Source organism: Perissodus microlepis, chromosome 11 (genome assembly GCF_051167445.1).
Source record: "Perissodus microlepis isolate ML-2025 ecotype Zambia chromosome 11, ASM5116744v1, whole genome shotgun sequence".
NCBI classification, from domain to species: Eukaryota; Metazoa; Chordata; class Actinopteri; order Cichliformes; family Cichlidae; genus Perissodus; species Perissodus microlepis.
The window spans coordinates 35,837,448-35,865,387 of record NC_140471.1 but is presented as its reverse complement, the minus strand read 5'-3'; the positions used below and the strand labels follow the sequence as shown (position 1 = coordinate 35,865,387).

General features: G+C 47.8%; 1 protein-coding gene across 5 annotated transcripts; it reads left to right on the top strand.

Annotated features, from left to right (window-relative positions):
• Positions 1-9: 9 nt before the first annotated feature.
• Positions 10-27,940, top strand: adam15 (ADAM metallopeptidase domain 15). 5 transcript variants are annotated; one of them, XM_084944502.1, is made up of 25 exons: positions 10-606; positions 2,415-2,506; positions 9,326-9,402; positions 9,867-9,945; positions 10,034-10,110; positions 11,583-11,862; positions 12,498-12,563; positions 13,600-13,671; positions 13,754-13,923; positions 13,999-14,083; positions 14,259-14,407; positions 15,891-16,068; positions 16,256-16,348; positions 16,435-16,630; positions 17,095-17,203; positions 17,438-17,633; positions 17,967-18,044; positions 20,533-20,644; positions 20,732-20,885; positions 22,178-22,286; positions 23,024-23,092; positions 24,032-24,100; positions 24,955-25,020; positions 25,428-25,579; positions 26,189-27,940. In XM_084944502.1, the coding sequence occupies exons 1-25, from the start codon at positions 456-458 to the stop codon at positions 26,253-26,255; spliced, it is 2,946 nt and encodes a 981-aa protein (XP_084800628.1). In that variant the 5' UTR covers positions 10-455; the 3' UTR covers positions 26,256-27,940. The 5 variants fall into 5 exon arrangements, with proteins under 5 accessions (XP_084800628.1, XP_084800630.1, XP_084800629.1 ...); XM_084944504.1 differs by lacking the exon at positions 24,032-24,100; XM_084944503.1 differs by lacking the exon at positions 24,955-25,020.

Here is a 27,940-nt window from a genome sequence, read left to right as displayed (position 1 = left end):
GCAGCCTGCTGACGTCACCGTCGGTCCCAGTATAAACACGGACGGTCCCGAGCGCTATGTTAATGAGCAGCTTCAGGCCTCCAAACACGGACGAACCGAGCTGTCCGGAAACAAACGGCCTGAGCCGGAGGAGCTGGCGGGGTCCTCCCGGGACTGGCGCTCGGTCTGGGACTGTAGGGACACGTTTGGCTGGAGCTGCGCAGATAACGGTCCGAGCCAGAGCCGTGATTTCCCGCTACTTTACCGACAGTAACGGACACTCCCCCGCCCGGGGTTCGGGACAGCACACGCCGCTTTGTGTGGGTGTTACATGGAAAAGAAGCGCCATGGAGTTTCAGCGGAGCCTCTCCCAGTGCTCGGACACGGTGAGGTAACGGGAGCGGGACGGGGTTGCCTCACACACACACACATCAGACAGCAGCAACCTGTTGCTGGTTGCCGGTGACGCAGAGAGGATGAGCGGGACTACCGGGCTGTTGCTGCTACTGCTCAGCGGCCGTGCTGCGTTCATCGTCTGCCGGTCCCTGAACGCACCCCAGGATGTGGGGAGTCTGCCTCGGGACGGACAGACGGACGGTACCGACAGTCTGACAGTCACGGTGACAGGTAAAGATAACCGACTGATGGGGCCGACCGTCATTCAGGAATACACCCGGAGCTTAAAAAGTAAACATGTAATTCATCCAAAAATCACTGAATCTGGTTTTCTCAACCTTTTTTTATTGAAAATAAAACAAAAAAATAAAGGAGCCTCTTTACATTTAATTAGAAACGTGTAAACAATAATCAGAGAAATAATCATAAAGCTGAACATACTGTATCTCTACTTAAATTAACTTGGTAATATAAAAATTTTAAAATTATAATGAACATGTCCAAAACCCAAGAAGTCTGGGTAAAAAGAAAAATCACTGGGATTAAAATAAAAATATTTTAATATTAATTTAACTTTCAAAAAATATTTTTAAATTTAATTTATTTATGTATGAAGTAGTTACTTAATCAAAGAACAGGAAACAATGTAGCTATGATAAGTAATATAATGCAAAGGCTTTGCTTTAACTATACGGAGACTAGTCCTGGTTATGTGCAAAGTCGTCCCCCAAAATGTCAATTTTTACATCAGGAAAAACCAAAATTAGAGGTTTAAAAAATAATTAAATAAAAGAGAACAAATGTGCCCTACAGCCAGAAAATGTAGGAGAAATATTTCATTAAAAACATTTAATCAAGGATTGTTTCAGTTTTCAGCCTGTTCGTGTGTATTATTGTGTTTATAAATATGTTTCTGTGGGGACCAGTGTGAGTTTTTAACCTGGGGAGTGAGGTCCTCGTGGGGAGTGAGGTCCTTGTGGGGAATGAGGTGATGGTGGTGGTCCCAGTTCTCCGCAGCTGGATTAACCCTTTGTCCGGATTAAACTGATGACCATCTGGATCGATCTAGGATTTCTTGGTGTTGTTGCCATTGTTGCCATAACAACACATCTTGAAGGCGGACCTACTTGGAAGCACTTTTGTTGAGTTTTGGAAGATTGCGTGACAGACTCAAACCTGTGACCACGCCACTATGGCAGCCGAGGAAAGGCTGCTATGTGGCTTCTAAAGTTTAATAATTCTGTCTGACTTTATTTTGTCACATAGAGTTTTATAATTCTGTAAATTACAATAAAAGAATTTAAGTTTCGTTTCTTCGTTTCACACCATAAAGAAAATGGGAAGATTACTTACACATTAAACTCCAGACGTTCCAGAATCACGTCCATCACGATTATTTACGCGCCTACAATTAAGATTGTTTAATTAAGCGTCACCCAATAGTGTCCCTGCTCATATAAGGTGGAGACATTTGTGCTGAAGAATGGCAAAAACTCACAGTCACTCTTATCTTTGATCACTGTGGATCTGCTACTTTTCACAAGTCTGGGCTAACTTTAAAAAAAGAAAGTAACTGATTATATAATTACATAAATATCAAAGTTAAAAATAAATGTGAAAAATAGTTGCATCCTCATGACATCACATGTCAGAGACTGAGGAACAGTGTATGCTAATGAAGGCGCTTTCAAAGATAGCAATACAAACGGGTGTAACCTTTGACCTCTTTCTAATTTAATACCTGGCATGTTGCCGTGGTAGCTAATCAGACTGCCTCTCTGTAACCTGCTGTAGCGTAAACACGACCTCCCATCCAGCCTGCGTGAGGAACACCGACAGGTCCAAACGGAGCGTCCAGACGGCGGACGGCCTCCGATTGGCTGTCAGACAGCACACGCTTGGTTCTCAGATCGATTGTTAATAATTAGCAAGTATAAAACTAGCCATAGAAACAACATGAGTGTAGTCTCTGTCTGGAACCCCGTGTTCCCAGTTCTCCCAGTAGCTTGCTGGAGTTCACCGTCTGTCTTTGTTCTCAGGTGTGGACAGACGCCAACGCCCGCTGCTGGCAAAAACTCGCCCATTCGTTCTGGTGGACGGGCGGAGACGGAGCCTCGAGGAAGCTTTCCGGGTAGGATGAAAATGTCATTTCGAGGTGGTGCTGCTGTTTGGGTGGAGTATCTGTGTTGGTGCAGTGGTCCTGAGCTCAGTCTGGTTTCCAGCTGGAACTGGATATTCGGGATGGGTGGGAAACACATTCAAACACACTTCCCTTCCCTATCTGAGAAAACAAAGCTGATTTAACCCGCCCATCTGTTATCGCGGTTACCTGATGCGAGTATTTTGGGCACAGCATGAAGGGCGTGAAGCTCTGCCTCCACAAACTGCATGTAAGGCAGCGTTATGAGGACAGAGACAGCTGAAAACATAAGAGGAGGAGATTTTAAATCATGTTTTTCACTTTTTCAATATTCACCAGTCCTCATTTGTAATATTTTTTCTGCTGTCAAACATCAAATCATGAAGTCTTTGTGTTGCCCGGCACTAGATTATCTCCAGCAGACGTGGCCGGGCTGTGGGGGTGGAAGTGTCAGCACAGTTTGTGTGTTTCCACACTGACGTTAGTTGGACAGGTTACAGGGTCCTTCCTGCACACAGAAATCATCTGCACAAACACAACATGTTGTTCTTCAGTTGATGATATAACACAAATGAGGTCCTTCAGCTAGGCTAATGCTGCCTGATTGCCTTTTTCTGTGCGTGGACTTACATGTGCAGTCCTCCCACAGAGATCCACTCTGAGCCAGACAAATGATATTTGCACGTTTTTGAATGTTACTGTCCTTCTGAGAGGCCGATGCTGTCCACAGTCAGTTCCCACAGAGACAATCTTAGGTGAGCATTGTCCAAGTCCACCATCGTGGACTTCAGCCAGCGGCCGTAGACCTTCCTGCTAATCGTAGGTTCAGACCAGAATCTGGCCAGGCTTTGTTTGACTGTGCGTCTTCATCCAGCGAGTGTGGGAGCAGTGAGCAAAGTCGTGACTCTTGCTTGGACTGTGTCTGTGTTCGATGGATACACTGACGCGCTGCACACTCGTCTGAGCTGCTGTTGGATGATTCACGTTAGCTAACATGTTCTTCTGTACTTGGTGTGTCAGTCGCACGTGTTTGTGAGGAGGCTGTTTCTTTGTGGTGTAGTTTGTAAAGAAGGTATCGTTTACAGTGACGGTGAGAAAGGCGTGTGTAGCTTTATTGATAATGCTGGATAAAGTTTGTTTGACCTGAACGGAAACCCTCAAACTTGAGCGCTCCACAAAGACTGACGGCAGAGCTGCTGAGTTTATTCTGCAGACGAGCAGCAGGAATCGGCGGCTTTACCTTCTCTGTCTCAGTTTCAGTCCGACTTCTGAGACGTTATGACTGTTTGAGAGAGGAAGGAAGCCGCAGCGGTGATGGTTTTCACCAGAAGCTTCCTGTAGGCACGCTGAGACCTGACTGCAGGAGGGAAGAAGGGGAAGTTGGGGAAAGAGCGTTGTTAGAGGATGGACACTTCCTGCGCTGCTGAGAGAAGCTCTGAAATCATTTCCTGTAGAAACCCCCACCCATCCCAACCCCACCCAACCAGGACCGAACGTGGAGTTTAGGAAGTGAGAGTAGGACAGCGGGGCTGAAGGACCCCAGACCATCAGCTCTGACCAGCAAAACCATCATCGGTGGTGCTCCGCCCATAGCTCCCCATGGCTGTGGGTTTGTCTCTGTCCTCGGCACAGATTCACAGCAACAGTCTTAAGTTGCTTCGTGCTGCAAGCTGACGACCTTACAGCTGTGATCTCCAGTGATCAGATGGTCCCATATAAACTGCACATGGCTCAGGGTCACCTGATCCATCCCCTCACAAAGTAGCCACAGACCGTTTCCACCCGGCTCCCCCACAGTCAGCCTTCCTCTGAGGGAGGATCTTTTCAGCAGATGTTGCAACATTGTGGATGTCGTGTAACGCAGTCGCAGCTGTGGCTCAGAGAACATCAAACGCCTGTGGGATCAGTCCTGCTTTCCTTCACGTGAGCCGTTCTTCGGCTTTCACAGAACTGGAACAAAGTTCGTTGTCGTTGGCGGCGCCTGACGTCGTGCTTCTCCTGTGTCTTCCTGACGCTCGACGTAAACCAGGCCTCAGCTCTCTCCCTGTTGTTGCTGTTTCCTCCTTGTTTTTCGGCCTTTCTTCCTGCTCTGTTGTGGTCGGCAGCTCTCGGCCTCGCCCAGAGTTTCTGCAGCTCTGACATCATCTGGAGGCCGGGCGAGAGACATGACCTCACTGCATGGAGAGCGAGTTTTAGGGGCGAAGAGGGAGAAACCTGTCAAGAAGGGAGGGTGGTAACAGATGGTGAGAGTGGGCGAGAGAGGCTGAAAAACACAGCGAGGGGAGGATGAGGTTATAATTAGGTTTGTGGAACAGAAATGTACTTTCAATAAAAACCTTTGAAACAATCACAACAGTGAAGAAAAAAGTGATGGAATAAACACGCAAAGCTTTCCTGAAGTATTAAAACACATGTATGTGCTCAGACACACGAGGAGGGCTGATTATCAGCAGGCTGAGAGGGCGGGCACAGCTGTACGTGTCACCGGGCCGCGGCTGCGTCGTCTCGAGTTTGCTCAGATTGTTTTGGTTTCGTTTCAGGAGTTTGCAGGCCTCCCCTTAAATGCCCTGTAAGTTAGTCTGTAGGAACATCATCATTGCACTGTGTGGAAATGAGGCTACATAGAGCATATATTCAGGTGACTGCCTCTCGCTTATGTCTGCAGATAGCAAGACGTCAGGTTTCTTAAGCAAGAGGACCAGAGCTGTCCCACCGGAGTGTCCGACGGGGTCCAGTCCATTCATTAATGTTTCCGTGTTTTCAGTGAATTGCACTGCTGTTATATGAAGAACTCCGTGATCTCTGACGGTTATGTTCCTTTGTGTAACTCGCACTTGTTTCTGGCTGAAAGCTCGGAGTGAGTCGAGCTGATGGAGGAGTGATGGTGAGGGCAGACTGAGCGTGGCTCAAAGTGCTGAATGGAGCTGAAGGTGAGCGGCTGAGCCGACAGGCGACGGTGAACCTAAGCACGGGAGAATCCAATTAGCATCGAGGGGCAAAAAACACAGAGCAAATTTAGCAAAACCAATCACAAAGGTCTTAGCGTCTCAGCAACGCCCAACGACCTGGCAGAGGAGAAGCGAGCCGAGGTCGATGACCTGCAGGGGACGACCTCAGCTGTGCAGGCTGATGGGAGTTCAAACACGAGAGAAGGAAGTGGAAGCATGATAGCTTCAACACAAATGCAGACAGACTGCAGGACACAAAGGGAACCAAGTGAGACAAGGAGACGCATCCAGGACCAAAATCACAGAAATTCAATTGAACTTTATGTCTGTGAAGGTTCTCAGTCATCCAGGTCATCGTAGTCAAAGGAGCTTGCAAAGAAAAGCGTCTGGACTTCTTGAACTTTATGTACACAGCGCCAAATCACAACAACAGTCGCCTCAAAGTGCTTTATATTGTAAGGTCGACCCTACAATAATATATACAGAGAAAAACCCAACAATCATATGACCCCTATGAGCAGCACTTTGGCGACAGTGGGAAGGAAAAACTCCCTTTTAACAGGAAGAAACCTCTGGCAGAACCAGGCTCAGGGAGGGGCGGGGCCATCTGCTGTGATTGGTTGAGAAGGAAGACAGGATAAAGACATGCTGTGGAAGAGAGACAGAGATTAATAACAGATATGATTCGATGCAGAGAGGTCTATTAACACAGTGAGTGAAGAAGAAACACCCAGTGCATCATGGGAATCCCCCGGCAGCCTACGTCTATTGCAGCATAACTAAGGGAGGATTCAGGGTCACCTGGTCCAGCCCTAACTATATGCTTTAGCAAAAAGGAAAGTTTGAAGCCTAATCTTGAAAGTAGAGATAGTGTCTGTCTCCTGAATCCAAACTGGAAGCTGGTTCCACAGAAGAGGGGCCTGAAAACTGAAGGCTCTGCCTCCCATTCTACTTTTAAATACTCTAGGAACAACAAGTAGGCCTGCAGAGCGAGAGCGAAGTGCTCTAATAGGGTGATATGGTACTACAAGGTCATTAAGATAAGATGGGGCCTGATTATTTAAGACCTTGTATGTGAGGAGCAGGATTTTGAATTCTGGATTTAACAGGAAGCCAAAACAGGAGAAATCTGCTCTCTCCTTCTAGTCCCTGTCAGGACTCTTGCTGCAGCGTTTTGGATTAGCTGAAGGCTTTTCAGGGAGTTTTTAGGACTTCCTGATAATAATGAAGTGTCCAGTTTTACTGTTTGCAGTACTTAATCATAGTTCCTAAATCTATGATTATTAAACGATTCGCCAATGAGAAAGTACTTTATTTCAGATCAAAATCAGGATTTTCCAGCCGGGTGGAGCTCCTGAACCACAGCACTGTGGAGTTTCTGATTTGGCTTAAAAAGCAGAGTTCCTGCAGTGGAGCTAATTACGTTTTGTGTTTCACTCTGATTTGATTAGCGATAAATTAAGCCGACTCAAAAACGACCCAGCAGCGCCGCCGCCGCCGGCGTTCTCCTCCCAGAGTTTGTCTCTGCAGTTCTAAATACTGACGTCAGTCTATGAACCATCTTACATCTATAATGCATTTGTTCCTTTAATAATTCTTGTTCTTCAGATTAAGAGCTACAATAACACGCTCGCCATTTTTAGTAACATGAACAGTAACATGTGTTCCAGCTGCTTCGTCTGCTTTCAGGGAATTATTTGGACCATTTGAAAAAAAATGCACACGAGGGCAACTCGAGTCACGCCTGTTTCTTTTAGCGGTGAAAGAAAATCTTTGTACATCAGCTGCGTGCTCTAGAAATGAACCTAAAGGGGGCGCTGTCACGCTCGTCTGGAGGAACCAATCAGAGGTCTGAACAGCTGCATGTTTCCAGCTCGCAGAGTTTAGTGTGTCGGTGATTCAGTTTCCTCTGCGCTGCCTCTCAGAGTCAGACCCTCCCAGCTGGAACGATCATGACTCAGCCAACACACACACACACACACACACACACACACACACACACACACACACACACACACACACACACCCATCCTGCTGCACAATAATCTGACCCCACCACAGTACAAAGTGCAGAGAGGGTGGGGAAAACAAGCACGCCTCAGAGGGGAATTCTGTTCGCTTTTAAAGGAGAACTTCCCCCAAAATCTCCCCTTCAAACCCTGCAGGACTGCAGCCCATGATGTGAGGATTAAGTGTTGTTGTTTAGTATCACCACTAAAAAGAAAGATCCGAACGGAGCGAGAGCGGTCCAGGTCACATGTTAGTCCAGCTTTCCAGAAAAACAAAACTGAAGGTTATTAATCATGGAGTGGGAGGAGAGCAGAGATGCTCACACTGACTATTCATGAGTCAGCTGTGAGTTGTAAGGCTGCTTTTTTTTCTTTAAAATCAGTTGTGTTATTAAATTAAATTAAAGATGTTCAAAGTTTGACTGTGTGCTGTGAGACCAGAGCTGTGTGAAGGTCCCACAGTTCGTACCAGTGTGACGTGATATGATCCAGAAATCAATATAACCCCAGATTATATTAAGAACTGCACATTTCCACGATCGCAGCGCGGCAGCGGCCTGGAGCGGCTCCGTGCTGCGTTCAGGAACCGTAAATGCACCTGGGACAGAAAAGAGAGCAGAGCTGTGTCTGCAGCTTTAAACAAACACTTCTGCTGCCGCCTCTGCATTGGACTCGCTGTGGGTGGGGCTACAGGCAGCCCCGCCCACACACAGTGATGGGGAACCAGGTGAGGCAAAGATCAGGTGTTACTCTGGGCTAGCCGGTGATTCTACCTGGAGAGAGAGAACGGAGGAGTCCATGTGGGGACCGCTGATATGACAGAAGAAAGAGCTCTCGTAAACTTGGGATACACCATGAACATGTCCCGGCCAGCACTGCCGGGACATGTTTTAACAAAGGAAATTTAAATCCCGTTTTGCATTGCAGTGGGAAAAGTGTAGAAGCCCAGTGCACAACATCTGGCTGATGTCAGAAACATGTGGATGGAGGGGATTTCAAAGCATGTGTCAGGTGGCTCTAACAGGACGTCCAGCTTTAGCTCCGACCCCGACACAGCGGGGCCTGATTCAGTCGCTGAGCCTCGGTGCGCAGCGAAGGTTTATGAGGAAAAGCAGGGCGTCATCAGCCACAAGAGCGACGGACAGAGAATGGCCACGTGGCTGCTCCCCGTGAGGGGGGTTTCACAGGAAAACTGCTGCTACGCCCAGTAACACACACTCCTACACTTCCTCCAGAGCTGAGAGGAGAAAGCCGCTGGACAGGAAGTGCCTGCACTTCAGAGAGAAGCTCCATTAAGACAGGAAGGTGTATTGATTAGATGGCGGATGTACTCTGCACCGCCACGTCCTAAAGGAGCAGAAGAAAGGAAGTCACCGGAATGAAGTAAAAATGGTGGAAGCGGAACAATGAGAGTGGGAGTGGGCTCGCTGAATTATAAGAGTTGGTGCTTTTAATTCAGGGTATGAAATGATGATGATGATGAAGTTGAGCAGTAAGTGTGTTTGATAATAAAAATCCAGATTGGTTCAGGCACACATAGGCCCTCTGTGGTACCTGGAAAAGTTCAGACTGCCGCAGACAGAGCTGTTAGAGCTGCAGGTGACTGGATATAGAGCAGTGAGGAAGCTCCGCCCCTCCACAGCTCTGTTAGTTTCTGTTATCTTAGCCACTCATTTATGCCCCCGTTGTTTACCTCCACAGGTGCCCTCAGCAGCATTTTGAATGTGCAAATCCGTCTCGTTAGCCTCGGGTATTTGTGTCGTTTGGAAGCGCTCCATGCTGTTCTTTTCTTTCCTGCCTCCAGAGTTTAATCGGCTCAGTAAATGAAGGAACTGTTCTTCCTGTGTTCCCAGGATGGCCACCCTGACAGGCTGCAGTGTGGGCTGGAGGTGGGAGGAAGACTCTTCCTGCTGGAGCTGGAGAAGAACCAGTGAGTGTGAGCGGCGTGACATTAAACACCACATGTACAGAACCTCCTGTGACGTTAATCTGAGCTGATATAAATAAAAATGTTGCAGCCGTCACTGCGGATCGTGTCGGATTGAGGAGACATTTTTAATTTTATCGCTGCTGTTTGATTCTGAATTCTTTCTCAGTCGTCGTCGTCGCGTACACTCGCTGTTTCTGACTCGATCACTTCCTGTTGACAGGATAGTAGAATTGTCAGAGACTTTATTCTGAGCCCCTCCCAACTGTCAGCTGTCCTTTGGTGTTGTAATATTTAACTGTTTTGGGAAGCCGTGCTCCGACACCAGCCTGGTAGCGAACATCGCAGGTTGTTTGAAAGGCCGTAACGCGAGGGCGCGTCGCATCACTCGTTTGAATGTGATTCTGTTAATGCTGCTGTTTGATTCTCGTCTCTCACACACTTTGACCTTTGTCGTGTCTCTTTAGCGACCTGCTGCCCAAACCGCCAAACGTCTTCTACTACCTCCCCAACGGTACCGGAGTGTCTGTAATGGCCAACCCTGTGGTGAGTCAGCGAACGCACCGCAGCCGTCAGACCTTCCCTTGGAGTCGTCCAGCTGTGACAGATGCTGTTGTGTTTATGTCGCCTGCAGACTCACTGTTATTACCACGGCAGCGTCAGAGGATTCCCCCAGTCCAGAGTGGCTCTGAGCACCTGCTCGGGACTCCGGTCAGTACCCCCCCCAACAGGAAGGACAACCTTTCAGGCCCATCACAGCGCCCCTCGCTCTCAGCTGGAGGCTTATTTGTGGTTCACAGAGTTTCTAAAAGTAGAGCGTTCGGCCCTTCTTCCGTGAATCCTCAGCTTGGTTTCAGGACACAGACATCCTCTGCTTTCAACTTTAGCTTTGAAACTTTCCTCTTTGGGCTGGATCAGGTGACCCTGAATCCTCTTTTCCTCTGAAAAACTAAGGCAAGACACAACAAACTAAAGCTGAGAGAAGATAAACCTTTACATGTGCCGCGTGCCACAGAGAGTGGAGGAGAAAGCCCCACTGCATCCTGGGACGTCTGCAGGAGAGTTCAGGGTCACCTGTTCCGAGGTTAAGGTGCCTGGATTCAGCTGTTAGAGGTTCCTGTATGTATTAAATACAGACACACTATAAAAATACAGTAATTTCAGTGTGAGAGAGGAAGGAAGAAGAAAAGAGAGTTTCTGTGCTTAAACGCTCGAACGGACGTGAAGTCTGACAAACGGAGACGCACGGTTCAGGAGGAAGTCGTCGTGTTTAGACAGCGCTGGTTTCCAAACGCTCATCCTGTTCTGCAAAAACAGAAGCCGCAGATTTCTGCTGACGGGTCGAAGCTGAGTGTCAGGCAGGCAGCTGCTCTCTGAAATATGAATGTTTATCGCTGACAGCTGTCTGTGTTTAGACTGACAGATGTTCACGTTCAGTCGGTGGAATTCACTGCTGCGTCACGTCAAACACCAAAAACATGTCAGAAAGCTCCTTAAACCTAAAAACCTCCAATCCGCTCAGTCCAGGACTCGATGTTTCAGGTCTTTGTGTTTAATGCAGTGGCAGAAAACCCGAGTGAAGCGTCAGCGTTCCAGAGCGGGCCGAACTGATCCGGATCAACGGCCTCTGACCTGACACAGAAAACGTTCAAGCTGCAGGACGATTATCAGGTTTATTTATCAGCACGTGAAGAGAGAGGGTCCAGCCTCAAGCCCCGAGAGTAATCGCTGAGCTCAGATTATACACAAGCTGTATTAACCTTTATTCATCAGGTTGGATTACTGAGAACGTAAAAACATTTCAAACAAGGAAAAACAGAGATTTTCTCTGCAGCTCAGCGAGCTCTGTGGTGGTTTCCTGCAGCCTGTAAGGTCGCCGTGAAAAGAACCGAGTCTGGTTTGTGAAATGAATCGCAAATTTATTTTCTAACTGCACAAAAAAACCTGAGTCATCATTTCCCTCGATATGATTTCATAACTGCCCATCCTACTTCCTGTGATGTCAGCATCATGATAACAAATCAATAAAAACCAGTTTTATTCTGTTTTTTATTGTTATGTGATAGAAATATTTACAGTGGAGCTCTGAGGTCAAAGGTAAACACTCCTGTGTGTGTGTGTGTGTGTGTGTGTGCTTAGAAATATGAATAGGACCCCTGTTAATCAGCTGTTTCCTCCTGCAGTGGCATCATCGCCCTGAACGCAACCCTGAGCTTTGAGCTGCAGCCACAGGAGGAGCACCACCATCACCACCACCAGGCGAGGGAGGAAGAGGAGGAGGAGGGTGCAGGAGGGGAGAGTGGAGGAGGAGGCAGAAATGGAGGTAGTGGAGGAGGAGGTAATGATGATGGAGGAGTCCACCTGCTGTTCTCCACCACCCCCCTGGAGGATAACGCTGCAGGGGACTGTGGAGTGTCGCACACCGCCATCCCCCCCATCCACAGCTCCACACACACACACAGGGTGAGACAGGCCGCCATGTTTTTATAGAGAGAGCTGAGTTATAGTCTGCACAGTCAGGAAGTGCTTACAAGGAATGTGTTACAGGTGTTTGCAAAGGTAAGGCTTAGGGCACCCAGGAGGTCAGATCTGGAGAGGCTCTGGCCCACAGTCAGTGACAGGAGCCACGCCCCCACGGACATGGAGGGTGAAGTGATGCAGTGCTGTGCACACGGATCTCACACACCTGAAACAATCAGCGTGTTTAAGTGTTCCAGTATTTCACCTGCAGTCAAACAGGAAGTGAAGCCGTTCCTCTCCCCCAGACTTTGTTCAATAAAGCAGGAATTTTAAAGAGTTTTAAGATTTAGATGACATGTTAAAGTCAGTCCAGGTAGATCAGCAGTTCCTGTTTTATGTGAGTAAAAATCACCTCACAGAGAAGGCGATTCTCTTTAAGGTGAGCGAGTCTGGAGGCTTTAAAGGTGAACAAACGCCACACAAGCAGTTCAAACTGTAGGTCAGCCCTCGTGCGGCAGCTGTTGACGGGGTCGTTAAAGTTTAACTGCAGAAGTTTGATAAACTACAAATACGTCAAACTTTTACTCCCATTTGACCTCTGACCTGACCTCTGACCTCTGTGTGTGTTCTGTCTGCAGACGAAGAGAGACATCCTGTCTGAGACCAAATACATCGAACTGGTGCTGGTGGCCGATCACCAGGAGGTCAGTGTGTGTGTGTGCGTGCGTGTGTGTGTGTGTGTGTGTGTGTGTGTGTGCGTGCGTGTGTGCATGTGTGAGACGGTCTGTTGGTGTGTCTCTTAGGCTACGTTCACACTGCAGGTCTTAAAGCTCCATTCTGATTTCTTTTGTCATGTTGTTCACACTGAAAATAAAATGTGACCGCAAACGCGCTCTAGTGTGAACAGTTCACGGCCCTCAAAGCGGCCCGCATGCGCAAAAGAAGCCGTCACACACAACGCGCTCTGTTTGCGGAAGGAAAAATGGCGGCTACAGAGCTGGTAGGTGTTGTTGCAGCAGTCTATCGATTTCTGCAGAGTCGTAACCGACAGAATTTTGACAAATTAATTAGAGAAAGAAGGACACTGAGAAAAAAGAGAGCCCGTGCTTTAACAATGGCCGCCATGCTTTCTCGTTTGTCTTCTCCGGCGCTGATAATTGGCGCCTGTCTTGTGTCAGTGACGTAAAAGACGGATTTAATGCGACATGACCATCAAACAGCAGTCGCTTTCTACAACATCAGATATGTATCGGATTCAGTACCACATGAAAGTGACCCAGGTCGGATTTGAAAATATCGGATTAGTGCCGTTCACACTGTCGCACCATGATGGGATACGAGAAAAGTCGGATTTGATGCGCTTTCGCCTGCAGTGTGAACGCAGCCTTAGTTACCTCTTCAAAGCAGGATTTCACAGGTTTGTCATCGCAGATCTTTAACAGTTATGTCTGATGGGACCCGGCTCAATGCAGCAGAGCGGTGACCTCTGACCTGCAAAGGTCATGTGATTTGACAACTAACATGTCCTGGCGTTTGCAGCAGAGATGAGGGCGTGCTGCAGCGAGCAGCTTTTCTTGTGTGGGGTTTTTAACCTGCAGTACCGCGTTCTCGACACAAGCAGCAGTTTGTTTCACCCTAAAGTGTGCCGACTGATTCTTTGTCGTTTGCTGCATTTGATTTGCAGTTTAACATGTTGGTTGTTCCATCCTGATGTGACTAAAGCTGCAGTCTGCTCCACAGTTTCTGAATTACCAGAAGAACAATAACACCATCATCTACCGCATGCTGGACGTGGCCAACCAGGTGGACTGGGTGAGATCTCTGACTTCCTGTCACAGCCGGCCTCTGTGACGCTGCAGCACCGCACCTGAACCGCCTCTTCTTCCTGTTTCAGTTCTACCGTCCCCTGAACGTCCGCGTGGCGCTCACGGGTTTGGAGATCTGGAGCGACCGCGACAAGATCCGTGTGGAGAAGAGCCCGACCGACACCCTAAGCAACTTCCTGGAGTGGAGGACCAGAGACCTGCTGCCACGCCTTCGCCATGACAACGCCCAGCTCGTCATGTAGGAGCACTTACCAAAATAAAAGTCTCGCATCGCTCCTGGTTCGGGTCGTCACGTGTCGTTTCTTCTTCACAGGGGCGGGTCCTTTGACGGCACCACAGTGGGGATGGCGTCTCAGTCATCCATGTGCTCCAGAGACAGGTCGGGCGGAGTCAACGTGGTGAGTCGGCCTTCGCGTCGAGCTCCGTTTACTTCCTGTGTCACTGTGATTTATTGATTAGTTTACATTTTTAGCCAAACAAGATTTTAGTGGAAAACATTTTGATCTTTTTTTACACTTTACTGACAAAATACTTGGCTCCATAAAAATGAAGCGATTTCTCTCTTCCTGTCAGGATCACCTGGTCAGTGTTCTGGGCGTGGCTTCAACTGTTGCTCACGAGCTAGGTCACAACCTCGGGATGAGCCACGACACCGCGGAGCGCCACTGCTCCTGCCAGAACGAGCCGCGGCTCGGGGGCTGCATCATGGAGCCCTCAACCGGGTCAGTGCCAGACTGTTTAACCCGGGTCAGCATCAGACCAGAACCCCCAACCCTGCTGAGACTCATCGCTCGAGTCCTGTTTCTGTCTTTACTCTGTGCTTTAACTGCTTTACATCTCTGAAGTCTTAAAGGTATCGTCTCAGCAGGATTTAAGCACAGCTTCTTGTAGTCGTTCCCCCTTTTCCCAAAGAATGTGCTCTTAATGTCTCGCCCGGTCAAATAAAGTTAAATAAGGTTATTGAATTTTCTATTCATTTTCAATAAGTACCTCTTATTACGCCCTCGGACCCGTCAGGTCAGAGTTCGCACTTCAGGCTGAAAACAAAGGTGAACCGTGACCTTAGCTCCGGATCATGTTTCCTGTTCGATCAGCTCAGTCAGTCTGTCGTTTAAAAACCCGTTAAAGCCTTAATGAAATTATCCACAGAGACCAAAGTGTTTGGTTTTTGCATCAGGCTGTAAATATGCTGTAAAGTTGGACTTCGGCCCACATGAACACGGGTATTTTTGAAAACACAGATTTTCCGTTTTTGTTTTTTTGTTTTTTAATCCTGTCCACACGTGCAGTTTTGAAAAAATATCTCTGCCCACATGTGAACGCTAAAAACGAGATGTTGGCCAATCAGAAGTCTGTAAGCCTGGGAGGGAAAGACTGAACAGGGTTTTGTATCCTCATAAAACCTGAAGTACTTTTCCTGGAAAGGCAGATCATTTTGTGTTACTTTTCAAGTGCCGTCATCATTTCAAAGGTAAATAACTAAAGACAGCATTTTGGTTGGTGTTGACTCACAACTTAGGAATGAACAAAATGCATACAGCACACATAAATGTAAATTAAGTAAGTATTCAAAGCCGATGTCGGGAGTTGGGTTGTGACAGCGGCTGTGTTGAATGTAGAAGCCACGTCCGAAGTTCACGCTGACGCCTCTGTCTTTGTAAACGGAGGGACGGTAACTGTGTGTGTAAATGTAAGCATGGAAAAACTGCAGATAGTCGGATTAACAGTCATAGTATTTTGTCTCTATCCGCCATTGTAGAAATAATCTGATGTAAACAGTAACGTGGCGCACAGCGCCACATCAAAAAAGGCGTTGCGTGACCAAATCTCAGTTTTCCTCGTCCACACGTAAACGCAAAAACTGAGTTTTCGGAAATCTGCACCCTGGCAGGAGTTTTAAAAAATCTCAGCTATCAGTGATCGAAAACGCCGTTTGCCTGTGGACAACGCCGTTTGCGTGTGGACAACGCCGTTTGCGTGTGGACAACGCCGTTTGCGTGTGGACAACGCCGTTTGCCTGTGGACAACGCCGTTTGCGTGTGGACGCAGCCTTAATGTGTCTGTTGTTTACTGGCTCTCTGCTGGAGCCTCAAGTGGCCATTAGAGGAACTGCAGGTTCAGTTTCGGTGTCATTTTTCAGTCCTGAGGCTTTCCTGGTTCGTTTCTAGCCGTGTAATACCAGTGTCCTGTGACCTCTGACCTCAGGTTCATGCCGGGTCAGCTATTCAGCAGCTGCAGCGCTGCAGATCTGTCCGTCAGCCTGCTGCACGGCGGCGGTATGTGTCTGTTCAACGTGCCACAGCCGGAGCATCTGCTGGGAGGACCTCGCTGTGGAAACCTCTACGTGGAGAAAGGAGAGGAGTGTGACTGCGGCCTGCTGGAGGTACTCGCCTGTTCGCCTGCTTCTGCTGGTCCAGATGGAATTACTGGGCCGAGTTTATCTCGCAGCACGTTTGCTTCAGTTTCAGTCACAGTTACTCTTCGTCACTCCTAGCAGTGATGAAGGTCACACACGTTACTTTGGTTTGTTCTCCTTCTTGATGATGTGTTGCTGTGCTCTGATTGGTCAGGAGTGTGAGGACCCCTGCTGTAACGCCTCCACCTGTAAGCTGGTTCCTGGAGCTCAGTGCTCATCTGATGGTATCTGCTGCCAGGACTGTAAGGTCAGGCTGACGTCGATGCCCACAAATATAAAACCAATGTTTCCTGCAGTATTTTCATCTAACTCCTCCTCTTCCTCCTCCATCAGCTGCGAGCGGCGGGTTCGGTGTGTCGTGAGCCTCTCGGGGAATGTGACCTCCCTGAGTACTGCACAGGCTCCTCCCCCTACTGCCCCCCCAATGTATTTCTGCAGAATGGGGAACCCTGTGAGGAGGGCGCCTCCTACTGCTATGGAGGAGTCTGCGCCAGCATGCACAGCCAGTGCCAGACGCTGTGGGGACCCAGTAAGACTCCAGTCTGTACCTGTCCTGTGCTGGATGTTTATATTAAACATGGAGGAAATAATCACTGTGAGCCACAAATGAGGACTTAAAGCTGTGTGAGGACGACTGCACAGCTGAGAATGAGCAGATAGATTTAAACCGAGTCTAAATCACCTATTAATCACAATTTATCACAGCTTATTTTAGCCTAAATCTGTTTCCACCTCACGTACCAGTGACCTGGAGTGAGTTTCACCCGCACAGTGAACCAACACTGAAGCCAACAAAGCTTAAACCAGTTTGCATGAAGCTTAAACCAGTTTGCATGAAGCTTAAACCAGTTTGCATGAAGCTTAAACCAGTTTGCACTGAGCCAGCTCCTGTTTGAAGCCTGGTTTCTGTTGTGCTCTGACTAAACTTTGGCTCTTTTGGTTTAAACCAGTTTAAAACGTGCATTTGTGACTGGTTTCTATTTCTGTCTTCAGATGCCACCAGCGCTCCCGCCGTCTGTTTCTCGTCTGTGAACAAAAAGGGAAACAAATATGGAAACTGTGGTCAGCTGACCAATGGCTCCTACATCCCCTGCAGGAACTCGTGAGTCCACAGGGTCACTGTCATGGTCACTGCTGCGTTACTGTACTGCAGGCCTACAAATCCCATCATGCCCGTGTGTGTGTGTGTGTGTGTGTGTGTGTGTGTGTGTGTGTGTGTGTGTGTGTTCATATCTTTTTTTGGAGACCAAAGATTGGAAGTTTGCTATGCTTATGGGAACCAAAATTCCAGCTGTTCCCGCACTTCACTTCCTGTCACGTTTGCTTGCCGATGCAGGGACGTTCACTGCGGCAGGATCCAGTGTCAGGGTGGGAGGGACCGCCCCCTGCTGGGCACCAACGCAGAGATCCTCACCACCAGGGTCCACTTCAACAACAGCGACCTGGTCTGCAGAGGCACCTTCTTCCACCTGGGTGACGACGTGTCCGACCCCGCCACCGTGGCCCACGGCACCGCATGCGGCCGCGGCAAGGTCAGACAGCGCCTCCTACAGGCTGGGGGACAGTTTGTATTTGAATTAATTCTCTTTAGTTGCAGTAATTTTAATTATAAGAGATGCAACAATTAAAATCAAAGCGTCTGTGTAGGTTCACAGTCTTCCAGGTCATGGTTATCGAAGCAGCTGGGAAAGAAAAACAAGTTTCAAAGAAACTTAAAGAAGTCCAGTGGCTTTTCTCTCCAAGCGCCTTAGATAGATAAAACCAAAGTTTCCACTGAAGTTCCAAATATTCAGAGTTTTGTAAGATTTTTGTGAGAATTTCTTGAACCAAACTTTTGTAGAAGTGTGATTTTGTTGCTGTTTCAGGCCTGTTTGAACCAGAAGTGTCAGGATGTGTCAGTGTTCGGTGTGGACGAGTGCCGCAGGAAATGCAACGGCCACGGGGTGAGTCACGTTTAAAAATGTGTGAGGTATACGTTGGCACAATGACCGAGGTTTCCACCATAATTTCACATGAGACCAAATAAACTCATCAGTGTTTACTGAGGTCATGATTTATCTGCTGAGGAGTCGCCCCCTGCTGGTCATGAGAAAGACGTACTGCCTTGCACTTTGGGAGGATTCTTCACATTAACCCTTTAAAGCCGGTCAGAGCGGGCACCTCCGTTTTGCGTAACTATTTTTAAATCCCGGTAGCTCTGCAACCACGTGAGCTAGCGCAATAGTTTTTTTTGCATATGAAACCGGAGGAGTTGTACTTACATCTTATGCCATCAGCTTGTCCTCGGTTCCACATAAAGCTTTGCAAAAACTGCATAAAAGCACTTGCAGCAACAAAAACATAATATTCCAGAAACACGCTTTGCTGATCCGATCAGCTGTTTGTAACACTTCCTACGACCATCAGCGCGAACTATCGCATGTCCGCCATGACCCGCCCGAAACCGGAAGTGACATCATTTTGCGGAAATGTAGTTTTTTACCATCAGGACCTCATGAGCCTATACTGGTGTTTTTAAAAGTTATGTTTGACTTTATGACTTTCTGTGTCGTTTCTGGGATGCTGAGGACTCAGACTGCACTGCTGGAAATAGTTTATTTTGATGCATATGCTGTTATTTTGCAAATTTGCATTATAATATTTATTTTTGTTTTTCCTGCAGTATATAAAAATTGGTGTATTTCAAAAATAAAACTATGAAGACACTTAAAATAAATTTCCTGTGGTGGGAAACTATTTTGTGCAACTTTTTTGTATTTACAGTTTTGAGGGATAAGTCTCTTAAATTTCTCTAACTAGAAATATATGTTAAAAAACAAAAACGATTTTACATTTGTTTGTAGTTTATTGCACTTTTTTGTAATTTATGTAATTACTATGCACTTAATGCAGACATATTATTACAATTTGGGCTATAATGGTTGTGTTGATGTATATCAACTTGAAATGCTCCCAAAAATGGCTCCACAGCATGTAAAAATATAATATAAGCTCTGGCAGACTTGGTTCTATGGTCGGTCTTAAAGGGTTAAAGCAAAAGAACAACAACCTCAGAAACTCCGTGATTCTAAACACAATCTTATAATTCTGAGTCGATGCGTCGGCCGTACAGACAAGAACAGGGAGACGCCACCGCCAGAGACCGTCAGGAGCAGCGATGGGCAGTAACGCGTAATCGAATTATTTTTTTCAAGTAACACGTAAACTAAGGGATTACTATTGCAAAAAAGTAATTAGATTACTGTTACTTTCACATAAACACGCTGCGTTACTGCGTTACTAAACTGATTTATGTTTGTGAGAGTGTCTCATGACTGCGACGTCCGAGCGTGCGACGTCCGTGGCAGCAGACGTGTGCAGATCAACAATGGATAATATGGAGTGAGAGAGACCATGCAGCGTTTGAAGTGTGGAAGTAATCACATTACTTTAAGCTTGATTCTGTAAAAAGTGACACAAATAATAATTATCCATCCATCCATTAATTTAAATAATTAAAAAGAGACTTTTTAATTTGATGGATTATGCAGAAAAAATAGAATCGGCCTGAAAGGTCTGGTTTATGACATATTCAGCTTGTGTATCATGTTTTTGAAAAGGAACTAATTGTTTTTGAAAATAAGTTATCTGCAAAGTAACAGGATTACTTTTTTGGAGAAGTAATTAATTACTAATTACTTAACTTGACCAGCACTGATCAGGAGGGAGGTGAGTGGGTGAAGAACAGACGGGAACCTGAAAAGAAGGACTCGGTTCCACAGTGGACTCGTCACAGCCATAACGCAGGTGTCAGCCACCCTCTCCAGGGTAAAAGCTCATAATAAAAGAAAAGCAGGACCGTCCCTGAGCAAAGACACAACATCACCATACTAGCAGCCGACAAGTTGAGGTGTTGTCCTAAACACAAGGGATTGCCACACAAAGATCACTGCACTCCTCAATGACAACAGCACCTGTGAAGCCTTAAGACGAGACTCTACAAGCAGCTACAAAAAGAAAATGATCAGCTACCTTCAAGAACCTGAAAAGGAAGAAGCCACTGACCGTCCTGCGTACCCCCGTCTGCACCCAGGGGAGCTCCATCCTGTATTTACCTCCAAAGTCCCACAAAAGAAGGAGTCCCATTGTTAGCATAAACTCAGCCACCTACAACATTTCCAAACACCTCGCCACCATCCTAGCACTTGTGGTGAACACCCCCATCGCATGAAAAACTCCACCGACTCCACCAACAAGGTCCAGAAACTTGGATCCAGATGAGACCGTAGTGTCCTTCGATGAGGTCTGTTTCCTTGCGCACCTCCAGCTGAGGCGGTGGAGACAGACGACAGCACAGTTAGACCTCCGCCTGCTACCACAGACTGTAACTACAACCAGGTCCCTGCTGTTCTTGGTGACAGTGCGAGTCTGTTTTGTGTGTTTGTGTTGCAGGTGTGTAACAGCAACAGGAACTGTCACTGCGAGGTGGGCTGGGCTCCGCCCGACTGCAGGTACTCGGGTCACGGCGGCAGCGTGGACAGCGGCCCGGCCCGAGCGACTCGAGGTGCTTCGCTCTGAAAAACCATCCAAAAATGAGACGATCCTCGTCTTCTCTGCAGCGCCCGTTAATCCTTCGTGTTTTTGCCTTCAGAATCGGATCCCGTCCGAGTCGCCCTGCTTGTCGTCTTCCTCTTCATCCTGCCGGTGGTCCTCCTCTTCCTCGCTCTTCGGTTCCCTGGTTTCCGTCAGCGTCTCTTCTGCCTGGGACCGAACAGCCCATTTCATAAAGCTCGACAGCACAACCGGTAACCCTATGTGTGTGCGTGTGTGTGTCTGTGTGTGTCTGTGTGTGTGTGTGTGTGCGTGTGCGTGTGCGTGTGTGGGTGTGTCTGTGTGTGTCTGTGTGTCTGTGTGTGTGCGTGTGTGCGTGTGTCTGTGTGCGTGTGTGCGTGTGTGTGTGTGTGTGTTACTGATGAAGATCAGTTAAACCAGTGAAGTCTTCCTCATGCGAAACAGTTAGCTTCATCTCAGTTACACCGCCTCTCTTCACCTCCAGCCTGGTTCTGATGTGCTTTTTCTTACCCACGATGCAGTGTGGCTGACTGTGAGATGTGGGGTTTGGAGGTAACGCCCACCCACGTCTCCAGGTACTGCTGGACCTGCAGGGTCCTGCTCTGTGCTCTGTCCCGTTAGAGTCAGAGAGGTGATGAAGCGCTGGACTGATGGATGCTGCCGTTGACATGCTCGCCCGCTTCCTTCACCTCACTGACTGTCTGCTCTCACCTGTGGAGCAGAACCACGTCAGGACTTAAAGCTGCGCGGGTCCACGTCTCCTCCTGCAGAAACTAAACAAAGTCAGAGTTTGAGGCTCCTTCAAGCACGTCTCAGGACGCGGTTTCCTGGCGCAGCTTTAAGTCTTACCTGGATCCTTCCCACCTGACTCCTCACAATCAGCTGTTTCTTTTCCTCAGCACTGACTTGAAAAATGTCTCAAAAATCAGTTTTTCCAGTCAGCAAACTGAGCAGCAGGGCCTCGCAATGTTTGTTCTACGTTACATTTTTTCACTGATGATTTATAGATCTAAAAAACCGAAAAACGAAAGTTGTGCTGTTAAATTTAGCCAAAAATCACATTCATTAAAACAAACACCCAATGAAACGTCTGCTTGTCTATGATGCAGCACAGCTGGAGCTGTGCTGCTCAGTAAACAGACTTTTTAAATGAAACATCTCATATATAAACGAACACTGATGGGAAAGCCTGCGTAAACACAGAGCTTTGATTTTCACAGCCAGGAATCAAACAGAAAGCAGAGTGATGGTGTAGTGTCCAGCCTGTAGAGCGGCTCAGGTCATTAAAGACATGTAAAAAACTCCGAGCTCCTCGTGTCCACCCTCCACAAACCTGCAGCAGCTTTAACTGGTGCGGTTGGTGTTGTGTATGTGGCCTGTAGGCAGGTAGTGACGTGCGGTGACTTTAGATCAGCTGTTGTAAAACATACAAACTGTAATAAAATAAGAGCATCACAGAGATTCTGAGGACGAGTTCACAGCTGAGCTGCCCGTGTCTCTTTGATTTACTCACCTTCTCGTCCAGGACTCCGGCGATGGAGCGAGTGGACGGCAGGAACGGAGAGCAGGTCCGACCTCTCAGATACCACCTGAACCCTCAGACGGACATCCCGCTGACCCCGCCCCAAAAAGAGGTAACCAGAGTAACCGCACAGACACGCCGACACTGACTGTTTGCAAATGTTTGCAGCTGGAGAGGTGCAGCACGCCATGGCAAACCGCCTGAGCGAGCATTAAGGGTATTAAGATGTATGTGTGGAGAGCGAATTTTGTATTTTTAAAATCGGTCTTTTTGATAGTAAAGATTTGAAGCAAACTGTGGAGGTTTTGTTGATTTTCTGTGAGTGAGGTCTACCACTCGTGGTTTGGGGTTTTTCTTTCATTTAATCCACTAACACCTCCTACGTTTCCTTTAAAACGCACCCAGTTCTTCTAAACCACATCCTGCTAAATATTAGACTCTTTCAAAGGCATCCTGCCCTTAATCTCTTGAAAAGGTTTCTTGTAAGCTCCCAAAACATATTTCCATATTTCTCTTCTTGTATCAAATGACATCACAGACGGTAGCTCGTGTTACTTTGACCACATATGACTGTGTGCGCTGTGGCGCCGCTTCCTTCTCCCTGCTCCGTTCTGAGTAAACTTCCTGTCTGCAGTGAGTAAAATTAATACTGAGACTCGAGCAGAAGCGGGCGAGGCTTCGCAGAAACATGAAGTGAAACGTCGCCGACGGCTCAGAGGAAGTGGCACGCTCCAACACCTGCACTTGATCGCTTTTCCTCTTCTGTCTGACATTAACACACCTGCCCGTTTGGCCTCTGAGTCTGTCAGCTGTCACTCTGCTTCTGCTTCCTGTTTCCTCTCCAATCAGGTTCATGACAGACCTGCTCCTCCCACTAAGCCACTCCCCCCAGACCCTGCTCTAAAACCTCCACCGCAGGTAACCGCTCCCCTCTAGGTGTGTTCAGGTGTCCTGAGTGTGTCTGTGCGTGTCGTCGTGATGCATGATGTGAGTCGTCTTAGTCGTAACGAATCATTCGTGCAGATTTATGTGTTCAGTGGAAAAGCAGGAAAAGTTCAGCATTTTAAAAGATCCTCAGATTCTCTCCGTCCCCGAGACCTCAGAAATAAAATCAGCTGAGGTCGTCTAACGTGTCACTCTGGGCGGGACTCTGTAAGAGACGGTCAGCGGGGAAAATAAACCAAAGACGGCATCAGTGAACACAACGAGCAGCAGCGACAGGAAGCACCGGCTACGTGAGGAGAGTGAGGCGTGCTGGTGCGTGTTGACTCGTCTACTTTTCCTTAAACATGACACTAATTGAGCAGACGGAGGATGGCGGTCAGCTGCATTTCCAAACAGCAAAGGCTTGAGAAGGCGCTCTTCATGCCCGGTTTCAGGCCCTCACACACCTGCACAGGTAGATCTGTTGGCTCTATGAGGTGTTCAGCTGAAGTGGATCCTGGACAAACCAAACACGCTGCAATCTGCTGCTGCTTCTCTCTCCTTTCCTGCAGCAGCGAAAGCTTCCCAGCAGAAGTGCAGCCAAACACGACGTGTTGTTTTTCTGAGGAGACGATCAATAACTCTCCAGGACTGCGAACGACGTCAGTGTTTGTTTGCTAGCACGAAAGTGTTTTGGGTGTGAGCCGCCACAAATGCCGCATAATTAGGAGCACGTTATTAATTTTCATAGCTGAAGTACAAAAGCCGACTTGGTCAGCCTCAGGTGGATGCTCACCTGCAGAGCAGCGTTAACGATGAATTTTGAGGATTCCCTAAAATGTTGAACTGTTCCTCGCTGACTCGGCTCGGCCTCGTCTCCACCTCCAAACACTGACTCGATGTTCTTCTGACTTTTTATTTCTGCTGCTTCAGTTGGTTAAACAGCGACCGGCCCCTCCCACCAAGCCTCTGCCCCCTGACCCCCCCGCCCCCTCCAACCAGGTACGCTACCTGTAGTGTGTAGTGTTACTGTCCGTCCCGTTTGTCTGCAGTACGTGTGTGTGTGTGTGTGTGTGTGTGTCTGTTGGAACGTGTTGTCACTGCTGATGTAACGCTGAAGTTATCTGAAGTTAAAACAGAATCCATGACTCAGCAAAACTGGAGCTCCGCCTTCTTGGTCTGTTAGTCCCATGTTATTGGTTGGATGATGTCAATAAAAAGGCGCCAGCAGCACAAACACGGTCCAGAGGTCCAGTTCAGGTGAAGCTAGCAGATACCTGTCAGTCAAAGAGGCCACGCCCCTAAAAGTGCAAACTTCAACCCTTAAATACAAATTAACAGAATTCACCGCGGACTGACTCACTGCTGCCTCTGCTGGATGTTAGAGGAACTGCAGCTGCTGGTGCTTCGTTTTCAGGTCCCGCCGCTCCAGTCGAGTCATAAAACTCTAAAATATTTAAATCGAAAAACATAAATAAGAAATAAAAATACCCCCCTCACACCTCCCCTAATGCAGCAGGTGGTCAATTTAATCTGAAGTTCCAGGAAGCTGTTGGTGCTAATCGGCAGGTGAAACATCTGCCTGACAGCCTAGTTTGTCTGACCCATTTCTTTGGTTCCCCTGTTTGTGCTATTAATTGCTGCCTGCATGCTGCACTATCAGTCTGATATGAAATAACATCTCATTAGTGAGTCAGACCTCTCGGTTTCACGTCAGTCAACAGAGAATTTCAAAATAAAGCTCAACGACCTCGAGTCCTCGCCACCTGCTGTGCTCTGTTTCCTCCTCACGTGTCCTCGTCTTTGTTGCTGAAGCTTCACTCTTCTTCCTCTCTTCTTCCTCGCTAACCCTCCAGCAGCTGGTGAGTCGACCAGCTCCGCCCAACAAGCCTCTCCCCCCTGACCCCATCACACCTGGACAGGTACGCCCTACCTGCATGCTGCTAGCTGCTAGTACATAGAGAGCATATAGTAGTGCTAAGAGCTGAAATGGCGATGGGATGGATCAATCACTGTGATTACTGAGAGCTGATGGTCAGACTGGCTGTGTGAGGGTGTGATGTGATTGGTTGGCTGGAATCATGCCCAACATTAATGAGGCGTTCAGGAACGCAGATGAGCGTTGGGCATGCAGGCTCCTGATTGGATAGAATCACCTGTTTTATCATTTCAGACTTGGTAAGTTTCAAAGCTGCAGCTGATTCATTCGTAAAGAGGAAACCAATCAACCGTTTTGATTTAAAAAATCCTCGAAGCTTCTCCGTGATGTCACATTTCCTTCGACCCAGCCGAGCAGTTACAGGTGACACTCATTTGTTTCTTTCTGCAGGTTTCTGTTCCACTCAAACCTCTAGTCCCAAAAAAGCCCCGCCCTCCAGCCATGCCGTCCAACCCCTACCTTCCGCCACACCCCGTCTACAACTCCAACAGTAAACCGCCGTCACACGGGGCAGTCGCACCTGCTGCTGCCGGACCCAACAGGTACACCCGACAGCTTTTTGTCTCTTTCTTAAAGCTTTCTGATCTAAGACGATGACGTAAGTGTACTTCCTCCCTCATGGAGGCCCAAGGTTTCCTGTAATCTGACAGGAAGAGAGACACGAGGACATGTTTGCATCATGAGTGAAATTGCAGCTGTGTTTGAGCCAATCAGCTCGTCCAACAGACGAAGAGTGGAGCTAATCGTTCAACATGTAAAGTTGTGACTTTTTAACAGGAAGCTGCTCTTTTTGTAAAGTGTTGCACAAATGCCAGGGCGTGAAAACGTGCGAGTGAGGGTGGCGGCTTCCTGTGGCGGGTATGCAGCAGGGCGGAGCGGTGTGTGAGAGCATCACACCTCTCAGCACTTCAAACAGCACATGAAACTAAAAAAGCGTCAAGCATAAACAATAAAACCTGAAGAAACCAGATTCACAGACGTTCGTTTTGTTCGGGAGATTTTTAAGCCTGAACCGGTTTAAAGATGTAAACGTGTTGAAACTGAATTTGAAACGTGTGCAGGAGCTGTTTGCTCCGCTGAAGGCCGTCTCTGATGTTAGCCTTAATGTAAAAGTGAGCCGTGAGCAGTAACGTCTTCTCTCCTCTGTGCAGACGGCCTCCTCTTCCTCCGCTGCGACCCGCCGTCCCTCTGAAGGTGGAGTCCTCTCCTCCGCTCTGACCCGCCGGGTGACCTTTGACTGATCACAGAGCAGCTGAAGGTGGAGACGATGGAGATGATGGAGACTCGCTGTCACCGGATTTCATCCTCACGAGTATTAATGAGCGCTGCTGTATCTCTGGAGTTCAGTGCCTTGCTCAGCAGCACCTCGGCAGCGGTTAATGTGGATGTTTGGGTGATGTCACGTTCATTCAGTGCCTTGCTTAAAGACCCTCGCACCGACTATGATTAGTGGTTTCCAAACTGTGGTCCGCGGCCCATCTGCAGACGTTTTGGTTGTTTTTTTTAAGACGTTGTTTTTAGTGAAACTTAGTTTTTTTAAATAAACGCGTATCCGACCGGACAGGCTTCCTGACTGCTCCAGGATCTTCTGATCAACAAAGACTTGGATGAATGTTCGAGTGGGCAGCAGGAGATGAGTCACAGATTTGCTACATTTTATTTTCTGTTACAGAGAAAACAGATTTTTCCACTTTGCTCGGAATATTTTTATGAAGATTCCCACACACTCAAGTCGCTACTGGACAACATCCTCGCTCTTATTTTGAAAACTGCACTGCTGCTGACCCGAGCCCAGCTTGTGTTTCCCTACAGACGCCGTCTCTGCGTCTGCAGCTGGCGATGACTCTGTGCTCCTCCCTCTCCCGGGATACACAGTGAGCTGGACGAGTAACCAATCACACCCTGCAGCAGGTGTACAGGAAGTGCAATCACCAGCTGAGGAGAGGCGGCTGACGACGGCTCCTCCTGGCACAGAGTGGGCACAGAGCAGCGGTCCGGTTCGTTGTGATCCATGCGTGACTTCCTGCCTCACTGATGCCGCATATGCAGCGTCACTGCGCAGGAAACGCCGCTGTCAGGAGGAGCGACTGCGAATAAAGCTGTAACGCTGCTAACTGTGCTGACTTTATTCTGAAAATGTCTCCCTCCTGACTTTCACGTATTCACAGGAATGAAGTAAGACGAGGTTTTTGGCCGTCATCACTTTGATCTCAGAGCTTCAGCCTTGATTTTCCAAATGTCACAATAAAAGGACTTTATTACCATGCTGTTACGTAATGTCAGTGAGTTTTTGTTTTTTTTAAGGTTTCTACTGTACAAACGCTGCTCTGATGACGTCAGTCTTTTCAGCTTTGCAGGTTTTATTTTAGTGCTTTTTATGTACGTGTGTACTTTATTGTGAAAATCTGACGTCTTTGTTCTTTGTTCTTTTCTTAAATGTTCGCCACACCTCTCTCGCCTTCGCCCACGTGTTTCTACACCTGCTGACTGTGTTTAATTTTGCTGGCTCGTGTTTTTTTTATTTTCTGAACCCGCCTTGAGATCAGAGACAGCAGGAATGTGCACCGATCGTTTGTAACGTGACACCAAAGAAACGCTGGGAGACTAACGCGATGAAGATTCAGAGGAAGGTTGATGTGAGCTGCTAAAGGAGCAGTTTGCAGTTTAACCATCGCCTCGTTGCCTTCTCGCTTGCAGCTGTGTGACGTGCTTCAATTTAAAGACATCTGAGAAAACGTGACTGTTGCCTTTTTGTAGTTTCTGTCCTTGGATCCTGGAGGTGGACCGAGCGGTCCCCAGTCACCCCGAGAGGGCTGGGGGTTGATTCCTGTCCAGCCTGTGTGCCTGGTATTAGATTAAACTGCAGTGATGTGAATAAAAGAAAGTCTGACGCCTCAACTTCA